The sequence below is a fragment of the Arachis ipaensis genome, chromosome B3 (genome assembly GCF_059453495.1).
Source record: "Arachis ipaensis isolate K30076 ecotype BB chromosome B3, ASM5945349v1, whole genome shotgun sequence".
Classification (NCBI taxonomy): Eukaryota; Viridiplantae; Streptophyta; class Magnoliopsida; order Fabales; family Fabaceae; genus Arachis; species Arachis ipaensis.
The window spans coordinates 145,196,698-145,207,208 of NC_142438.1; the positions used below are offsets into that span (position 1 = coordinate 145,196,698).

At 40.0% G+C, this 10,511-nt stretch overlaps 2 protein-coding genes across 2 annotated transcripts; one reads left to right on the forward strand and one right to left on the reverse strand.

The window, feature by feature from the left end:
• Nucleotides 1-4,534: 4,534 nt before the first annotated feature.
• LOC107632119 (Protein prenylyltransferase superfamily protein) lies at nt 4,535-6,125 on the reverse strand. Its single transcript, XM_088509931.1, has one exon. It carries the CDS (start codon nt 5,921-5,923, stop codon nt 4,898-4,900), a length of 1,026 nt encoding a protein of 341 aa, XP_088366057.1. The 5' UTR covers nt 5,924-6,125; the 3' UTR covers nt 4,535-4,897.
• Nucleotides 6,126-8,299: 2,174 nt separating this feature from the next.
• On the forward strand, nt 8,300-8,773 carry LOC148572710 (uncharacterized). Its single transcript, XM_088507710.1, has one exon. The coding sequence runs from the start codon at nt 8,300-8,302 to the stop codon at nt 8,771-8,773; it is 474 nt and encodes a 157-aa protein (XP_088363836.1).
• Nucleotides 8,774-10,511: the final 1,738 nt, after the last annotated feature.

The window sequence follows — 10,511 nt, forward strand, 5'->3', positions numbered from 1 at the left end:
TCAATATGCTTAGTACAAGCATGATGAACCTGATTTTTAGCCAAATGAATTGCACTTTGACTATCACAACTCAGATTCACGCAATCTTACTTCAACCCCAAATCATCTAGAAGACCCCTTAGCCACAATGCTTCTTTCGCCCCTTCTGCTACTGCCATGTACTCAGCCTCTGTAATAGATAGTGTCACTGTAGCTTGTAATATCAATCGCCAACTAACTGGAGCACCTTGTATTTTATATACATAACCAGTCGTAGAACATCTTCTATCTAAATCACTAGCATAATCAAAATCAACAAAGCCGCTGATTTGACATGATTTTTCACTAAAACATAAACCTGTGTCAATGATACCCTTCAAGTATCTTAATATCCACTTGACTGCTTCCCAGTGTGCCTTACCCGGGTTCGCCATGAACCTGCTAACAACACTGATTGCTTGTGAAATATCTGGGCGTGTACATACCATAGCATACATTAGGCTACCGACTGGACTAGCATAAGGTACATTTTCCATGTAAGCCTTATCCTCTGCTGTTGTGGGAGATTGTTTACCAGAGAGTCTAAAATGTGGAGCCAACGGCGTTACCACCGATTTAGCATTTTTTATTTCAAACCTTTCAATGACGCGCTCAATGTATCATCTTTGGCTCAAGAACAATTTTTTACTTGATCTCTCTCTTTTAATTTTCATGCCTAATATTTTTCGTGCAGCACCCAAGTCTTTTGTTTCAAATTCCTTACCAAGTTGAACCTTTAACATATCTATCTCTACCTTGCTCTTAGAGGCAATAAGCATGTCATCCACATACAATAGAAGATAGATATAATCACCTCCAGGAAGCTTACAAATGTATACACAACAATCATAATTACTTCTAGAAAAATCTTGTTTTAACATAAAGAAGTCAAATCGCTTATACCATTGTCGAGGAGATTGTTTCAATCCATATAGCAATTTCCTCAAGCAACATACCTGACTTTCTTTACCCTCAACCTTAAAACCCTCAGGTTGATACATGTAGATTTCTTCCTCTAAGTCACCGTGCAAGGATGCAGTCTTCACGTCTAGTTGTTCCAACTCAAGATCACCATGAGTGACAAGACTTAAAAGCACCCGTATGGAAGTGTGTTTCACCACAGGAGAAAATATCTCATTGTAATCAACACCTTCTTTCTGTGCAAATCCATTTGCTACTAACCTAACTTTGAATCTTGTACCATCTGACTTAGTAGGATCTTCTTTTCTTTTATACACCCACTTACAACCAATTGCAGTCTTTCCCACGGGCAATGGGATCACATCCCATGTCTTGTTCTTATAAAGAGATTGCATCTCTTCCTCCAAAGCGACTAACCAACTCTCTCTATCTTTGTCTTTGATAGCATGTTTGAAGGTGACCGGCTCATCATCTTTCACTGAGAGTGCATAATCTACCAATTTTACCTGTCCATAATGTCTCAAAGGCTTGTCTGACCCGAACTTCTGAACAAATTTATAATTCCTCTTTGGCCTAGTAGATGCCAAAGAATTCTGCTACTGCTGTTGTAATGCATGTGCATTTTCTCGCTGAATTTTTTCATGATCAAGTTCATCCTCTACGTCATCTTGAGTAGCATTAGGATGCTCCACCTGAACATTACTAGAGTCTATTTGTTAGTATTTAGACTCTATCTCCACCACTTGAGTATTTGAAGTTTTTCCAACATCACCATTATCTGGCACCATATCTTTAGACAAAGCTACCACAGATCGTTCATCAAAGGTAATATCTCTACTAATTACAAACTTAGAATCATTTACACTCCAAAGGCGATAGCCTTGAACCCCTCTTGGATATCCCAAAAAGATTGTCTTCTTAGCTCTATCATCAAGCTTATTATCTTTGACATGATAATAGGTTGTGCATTCAAAGACTGTGAGTTTCTCGTAATCTGCATGTTCCCCTGACCACACCTTATAAGGTGTGTCTCCATCTAGAGAAGAATGTGGGGATCGATTTACTATGTAGCAAACTGTAGCAACCGATTCTGCCCACCATTCTCTGCATAACCCGGAACTAGAGCGTATACACCTTGCCTTCTCAAGTAGCGTATGATTCAGTCGTTCAGCGACTCCATTCTGTTGTGGTGTTTCTCTAACTGTCCAGTGTCTTGCAATGCCTTCTCGGTCACAAAACTCCTTGAAAGCCACATCCGTGTACTCTGTGCCATTATCAGATCGTAGAGTTTTCAGCTTCCTACCTGTTCAGTTTTCAACCATTGATCTCCACCGCTTAAAAGTATCGAATATCTCATTCTTATGTTTGAGGAAGTAAATCCAAACATACCTGGAATAATTATCAACAAAAGTAACAAAATACCTGGAACCACCCTTGGAAGTAACTTTAGCCGGGCCCCAAATATCAGTATGTACGTAGTCTAACAACCCTATGCTTTTATGCTTGCTTGTAGAAAATTTCACCCTATGTGCTTTTCCATACACACAATGCTCACAAAATTCCATTTGTGGTTTCTTCATATTCTTCAGCAAACCTTGTCCACAAAGTAATGATAGATCTTTCTCTGACATATGTCCAAGCCACATGTGCCATATTCTTGTGCAATTTGTTTGATCTCTACTTCCACCGATTACAACTGCTAACTCATCTATGACTGTTGTCCCCAAAAGAAAATAAAGATTACTGTGACGAACTCCCTTCATCACTACCAAAGAACCACGAACAATTTTTAGTACTCCATTTTTTGCAACTATTTTGTAGCCATTTTTCTCCAACAAACCTCTAGAGATAAGATTTTTTCGCAAGTCTGGAATATGCCTCACATCCTTTAAGGTTCTTACTCCTCCATCATGCATCTTGATTCTTATAGTATCCAACCCCACAGTTTTACAAGCATGATCATTGCCCATTAAAAATGTGCCATCATTTATGTTTTCATAGGTAGTAAACCACTTCCTATTTGGACACATATGGTGAAAGGCTCATGAATCAAGAATCCACTTATCGGAGATTTCATAAGATTGTTCTGTTACAGAGTAACAATCCTCCTCATCATTTGAGACGTAACTTGCTTTTTGCTTTTCTTTTGGGTTGTCGTTGTTCTGTTTCTTGAAAGTTATCTTATTATTTGGACAATTTGCTTTGAAATGTCCAGTCTCACCACATTTAAAGCATGTTCTCTCCGCGTGAGGTCTAGATTTTGGCCTAGACTTTCCACGCTTATTATCTTTTCCTCTTTCATTAGTCTTTCCTCTAGCCACGAACAATCCTTGTTCTTGATCATTATACTCTCTTCCATTTGAAGATGACATTGCACTTGTAGCAATCTTACGTAGATCATTCGCTAAAAGTGATGCCCTTGTCTCATCCATGGTTAGTGTCACCCACCAGCATCAATGTCTGCACCTGATTTTCATAGGACTTCGGTAATGAAAGTAACAATATGAGTACCTGGTTTTCATCATCAACCTTCACATCTATATCCTTTAAGTTTGATATGATCCTATCAAACTTATTGATATATTCTCGGATTGAGGTGCCTTCCTCCATCTTGCATGTATACAATTTGGATTTTAAGTAGATCTTGTTAGTTAGAGTCTTCGTCATAAAGTTACTCTCTAACTTTGTCCAGACGCCTACTGCAATTGTTTCTTCGTTCATCAAGAAAGCAACATCACTCTCAAGACATAACATTATTGCAGTTCGTGCCTCAAAATCTAATTCTTCCCAATCCTCATCTTTCATTCCTTCCGGCTTTTTTTCTTTTCCCGCTAGTATCTTGTGTAACTTTTGTGATATAAGCAAATTTTTTATCTGCATCCTCCAATAGAAAAAATCATTTTTTCCATTGAACTTCTCGATTTTATATTTGCCTACTTTGACATTACTACTAGTAGAAGCCATTATATTCAAAATTGAATTTTACCACTCAAATAATGAATAATATAACATTGGCTGTTGATACCAATTGTTGAGTCTGCAGCGAAATTTTGACTTCTAATAGATAAAAAGTAATATAAAATTGAACATTATTCACAATAATACACTCGCTATATAATTATTAAAAAAAAAAAAAAAATGAATAATAACTATGAATGTGAATTCCTTTGATTTTTAATTGAATTAAATACATTTTAATTTCACTCATTTATATACTTTCCTAACTTCTATAAATAACAAGAGAACATAGTACTATAAAATAGTTTCCTATAAAAACTTCTTAACTATCCACTATTTTCTCTCTTCCATCCTTTATTTGCCTCCCTTTGTTTTCTCTCTGCCTTTCTTTTATTCTCACAGAATCAATGCAGAAATAGCGTGCTTAAAATTTTGTGCAGTGTGATTGTGATTGACTTAGTGATCACCACGCAAAAAGTGAACGAAAGAAGAGGCAATAAAGCATATGTATCCACACTCCATACCAAATACGTTGGCAAACCCACAAGCTTAAAACATATAGAAAGGCAAGATTCCATAATAACAAATCAGCAACATGATCGACTTGAGAAATGAGGGGAATCAACAGAAAACTATATTTAGGAAACATTATGGATTAAAGTGGAAACAAACACTATTTGTTGCAAGTGCCGAGCTTCTACAAAAGTGTATCAGAGATTCAGAGTTCAATGGAACTCAATTGTCTGTCACATTATTAGTACTAGTCTCTATCATTCTCAGTAAACATACAAATCATTTTAACTGTAGTTCTTAAAACGTGAAAGAATTTAACTTAGAATCGAGCAGATGAGACTAACACTCACCTCACACAGGATAAAATCAGACTCCAAATTCTTGTGTCTGTGTGTATCCAGCCACCCATCGTTATTATTATTATTATTATTCTAATTATCCAAAAGAAACTCAACTTCTTTCCAAAAAAAAAATTTGTTACTTTCTTTTAGCTTTCGTCGGAACCAAACAATTTCATCCTTGACAAAGGAGTCCTCAAGTACCCATCAACCTCAAACTTCTTTGGCGACAATTCTCGATACTTGGCGAATTGTTCCTTCGCCTCGTCATTCCGATCAAGCAAACTATAAATCATTCCTCTGCAAAAGTAAGGCCGGAAATCAGAAGGGTCCTCTTTGGTCAATTGCTGATAAATCCCCAAAGCTTCATCAACATTCTTCTGAAGGAACTGGATCTGCGCCATGATTAGTCTCACGTCCCTCGCTTCCTTCGCCTTGTTCTTCTCCTTTGCTACCGCAAGAGCCTCCTCCAGCCTCTTCATCACCGCTTCTCCTTCTCCGCTCCGATCCATTAACAACGCATTCTCGAATAGAGCCTCGAACGAGAGGGGATTCGAAGCGAGAATTTCTTCATACACCTTGCGTGCGTTCTCAATTTCGCCTATTTCGCTCATTAGCCTTGCCGTGAGGAACTTCCAGTCTGTTACCTCGGGTTGCGCGGTGCATAACCGTTTGAGAATGGAGAGCGCCTCCTCGTCCTCGCCTACTTCGAGCTTCTGCTGCAGCAGCGACTTGAGCGCACTGACAGCTTCGTCGTTGGTTCCGAGGAACTCAGACAGAGGGGAAGAAGACGAAGAAGAGGAAGATGCTGCTGCTGTTGTTGTTGCAGCTGCTTCGGCGGCGGCGTTTTCTGTAGTGGATTCTTCGAGGATCTGAGGGGACGGCTCGGCGGCGGTGACGGTGGCGGGAGGTAGTTCGGCGCGGGCGGGGAGAGCGGAGAATTTGACGGCGATTGCGGCGGCGAATACGGCGGCACCGGCTAGGGTTTTGAGGTTGCGAAGAATGGGATTGGTGGCTGTGGTGGAATTGGAAGTGGAGGAATGGGCGGAGACGGTGAATCGAGGGAAGGAGCGGCGAATGGGGATGTGGAAAGGGAGGTTAGGGGGAGGGAGGGATTGAGAGCGAGCAAAGGAGAAGAAGGAGGGCGGGACGGTAGTGAAAGTGGAAGAAGACATGGTTGAATTAGGGTTTGTGAGAGAGTCAACAACGGTAGTGGAAGACTCGAGGCACAAGGGGATGATGTGCCTGAGAATAGTGTACTAGTGTATTGTGTTGTTTTGGTGTTTGGCTTGGTCTTAGTTTTAAACTTGGAGTCTTTGACTTGTAAACGTTGAGTCTTTGTCAAACTGTGGGTGAGAGTGGGTGGGTACTTGGTAGGTGTGGGCGTGTGGCTTCTTCGCTACCTCATGCGATCATGCCTCTATTTATTTCTTCGAATTTTCTTTTATATTATTTAGGATAAATCATATAAGGGAAAGTATGAGGAGCCAATCAGTGGCGGAGCCACGTTATAGAGAAGGAGGGCAATGCCCCCCCCCCCAAAATAATTAATATGTATGTATAAGTTTCAATTTTTTAATTTAGTTTTTTTTTTATTTTTAATTTTCCTTTCTTCTTAACTTATATTTTTTATGTTGGCCCCTCCCAAAAAAATTTCTAGCTCCGCCCCTGGAGCCAATAGAATATTTGTATAATGTGTACAATGAAGGTTTATGGAGTATTAGAGATATAATCATTAGTGTTATCTTTTTCCATCAGCTGAAGCTTTTAGGATGAGTGGTATCATGATTGTCCTAGAAGAAAAAATGTTATATGTATATTCGGTTTTATCAATGAAATGATGTAAATTGAAGCTAATAAATTCGATTTATCTTTTTTTTTATATATAAATTGAATCAAATAAATTCAATTTAGTCATATTAGTAGGAGTGATAATGGGATGGGTAGGGGCGGATTTTGCCCTACTTGATTCTATCCCGTTCTATAATAATTTGTATCAAATTTGTCCTGCTTCTATCTGTAAGTAGTAAAAAGTTAAACCCTAATCCGCTCCTATGGTATCCGCCTCTCCTTACTTCTATAATTATTAAAATTCAACAAATAAAATTAAACTTTAAAATTTATATAACCATCATTACATACATAACATAGATTAAAGTAAAAATTTAAATATGATATAATATTATTAATCATTTTACTAATTATTTTATATATATTAAATATACCGGGACGAGTAGGACGGGTTTAACCTAAACCTGATTCCGCCCTGCCTAAGAATCCGTCTCATTAAAAACTCATCCCGGTGCAGGGCGGGTAATTACCCTCCCCGAGTGGGTAAGGGCAGGATGGGTACCCACGAGTTCGGATAGTGGTAATAAATTGAATTTAATTAATTCAATTTACTATGATACTTACGTATATAAATAGGAGCAGAACGTTAAATTCTTATTAAAGTGGGACTCACAATGGCTAGTGATGAGAGCTTTTTAGTTCTTGTGCATTATAGAGGGTCGATTAAGAAAAAAATGCGATAGGGAATAAAATTTACTAATAAGGATCCGTTGAGTATTTTTATCAAACCTTGTACGAGATTCGTTGAGTTTCAGAATACTATAATCCAAAAACTAGGACTACATGGCATAAAATGGATGGAGAAGTTATTCTATAAAATTTCGATTTCTGTTGTACGTGATGGTGTGAAGTACGATTCCTTCGTGATAGACAATGATGAAGATTTGCAAGTTTTGTTCCACTGTCGTCGTCAGTTTCCTAAGGTGATGACCTATGGGCTATTGGCCAAGCTTGGAGATGTGGTCTGTAGTTCAGGAGGATCGAACCAGAATCCTCAATCTTTAGCAATGTCAGGAGCCTTTAGTTCAATGTCTGTTGGTGCCTCATCATCTATGCCAGCATTGCACCTGAGGCAGTTTTAGTTGCATCTCCGTCATTTGCAGCTGATCAAAATTGCGATCGTAACGAATAATAGGTGATGACCGACCCTTCGGCCAGCTTGCTATTGCGATGACCGGTACTCCTGTTATGATCCCGATTTTCGGAGAGGGTGGAGCACCAGATGATGTCGAAGATGTACTACAGGATGATGATAATGATGTGGAACTCGCCACGATTGATGATGATAGCGATGATGAATAAGGAGGAGTATTCTTGTTAAAATTTGATCATGTCAAGTACCATGAAAAGTGTAAGGAGTTTGGCAACGGTTGCACATGGTTGATTTGGATCACTCTTCGCCAGCGAAAAGGTATTTGGGAGGTAAGGTAGTATAACGAACCTCATACATGTTTGGCCATGTCGATATCTAGTGATCACAAGATGCTTGATTATCATGTTATATCTGCTTTCATACTGCCTATGATTAGAGCTGATGTTGTCATGTCGATCAAGGTACTGCAGAATACGAACGAGGCACATTTTGGATTCAGACCGACTTATAGGAGGGTTTGGTTGGCTAAGCAGAAGGACGTTGCGCAAATTTACGGAGATTGGGAGGAGTTATATAATGAGTTGCCGAGATGGGTATATGAATAATGATGCCAGGTAGCGTTGCAGTGTTGAAGACAAGCCTTATGCAAGTTGGTGGGCAAGTCAATGAGTCATCAGCTTATTTCCATCGGCTTTTTTGGACATTTCCATCGTGTATCGAGACCTTTCGGCATTATAAGCCGTTGGTTAGTATTGATGGAACCCACTTGTACGACAAATACGGGAGTATACTGATGGTTGCGATTGCTCAGGACGGAAATTCCAACATCATTCCCATTGTGCTCGCACTTGCAGAGGGTGGGAATGCGGAGTCGTTGTCATTTTTTCTGTCTCACCTTCAGCGGCATGTAACGCCTCAGCCAGGTATTCTAGTCATATCTGATAGGCACAATGACATCAAAGCTGCATTAGAGGCTCCGGATAGTGGTTGGCTTCCACCTAGTGCATACCGGACATGTATTCGACACGTGGCAGCAAATTTCACCTTGAATTTTAAGGGTAAGGATGCAAAGAGTTTTTAGTAAACGCTGCTTACGCCAAAACTGAGGTCGAGTTTTACTACTGGTTTGACATTCTCCAATCCGAAGATCTCGCAATCTGTTACTGGGCTAACAGGATTGAGTATGATAAGTGGACTCAACATCGAGACGAAGGTCGGAGATTCATGCATATGACAACTAACATCTCCGAGTGTGTGTAAAACTCCATACTAAAAGGTGTGAGGAACCTTCTAGTTTGTTCGTTGGTGAAGTCCTCTTATAGGAGATTGGTCGAGCTTCTTTATCCGTAAGGGAAGAGAGGCAGAGGCACAGTTAGGGACTGAACAGCAATTTAGTCAGCATCTGATGAACACAATAGAGGCTAATATGAAGGCATTAAGGTGTTTCACCATGATTTTGTATGATAGGGATAATTCTGAGTTTACTATGGCCGATACTACTCCAACTGGTAACTTCTCACTTGTCTCTTACATAGTGTCCCTAAGGGATTAGACATGTGACTGCGGATTTTTCCAAGCACTTCATCATCCATGTTGCCATGCCTTGACATGTTGTGCATATTCACGTTTGAGTTGGGCAACCTATGTGCGTGAGGTGTATCACCTTACCTCGGTCTTCAATGTCTACCAGATGGGATTCACTCCTCCGGTCCTAAAAGGTTTTTGACCACCAGATGACGGTCCCACAGTCACACCCGATCCCACCAAGAGACGTGAGTCTGAAGGGCGTCTCAGGATTACTAGGATCTGGACTACCATGGATGAGGTTGATCCTGTAACACCCTACCACACAGAGCTTTACCCTCCCCCTTATTGGGGTAAAAAGGTACAGAATAGCAAGCTTCAGGCTTAACCTGCGAAGCCAAGTTTGGTCGGAGAATACTTACATACATATATACAATCCTAAGTTTTCCAAAATACTCAAAATAAACCCTAGTTTTCCATCAAGCCTCTATGAGGTACAAAAGTAAAGCACATATATTAAGAAGAAATCTATACATATATATATAGCAAAACACAAAAAAGCCCATAACCTAACTTCGCTGAAACTGAAACTCCAGACGCCTAGCGTGGTGTCTCACAACTTGCATCTGAAAAAGATAACATATGTATGGAATGAGAACCGGAGGTTCTCGGCATGGTAGTAGTACCCACATAAATAATATATAAGGTCTCGGAAAAGTCAGAGACAATTCTAGAACTCCGACACTCAGATTAAAAACTTAGAGTTATATTTTAAACTAAAAACCAGGTGAACTATCTATGGTACTTAGGTCCTAGTCCAATTTTAACTTAACACCTCAATCTCTCCTTCCTCCAATCCTCCAAAGTCCTGCCAGAACCTGACACATTCCGGTAGCTAACCCGGATGCCGTCTCTCGACTGTGCATCTCCAAGAGGCATAAAATTGGAGGATTAGTACCCTATCACCTTCTCCTTGAGCCATACACTAGGGAAAATAAATCGGGAGATTGGTGTCCTACCACCTTCCCCTAATGAGGTTGTGCCATATCGGTCGGGGATTAGTGCCCTGTCATCTTGCAGACAGAGAAAGAGAATGTGAGAAAAAAATGTCGGGGGATTAGTGCCCTACCACCTTCCTCACATCCCGCACAACATAATCATAAGAAAATTCGGGAGAATGAATCGAGGGATTAGTGTCCTACCACCTTCCCCATATCCAACACATCACAATCACAGAGAATACAGGGAAAAAAGATCGAGGGATCAGCGTCCTACCGCCTTCCTCACATCCAACT

Excerpts from the sequence above, each read along its gene's own strand:
- LOC107632119 (XM_088509931.1), bottom strand. The coding sequence starts at position 5,923 with ATGTCTTCTTCCACTTTCACTACCGTCCCGCCCTCCTTCTTCTCCTTT.
- LOC148572710 (XM_088507710.1), top strand. The coding sequence starts at position 8,300 with ATGCCAGGTAGCGTTGCAGTGTTGAAGACAAGCCTTATGCAAGTTGGT.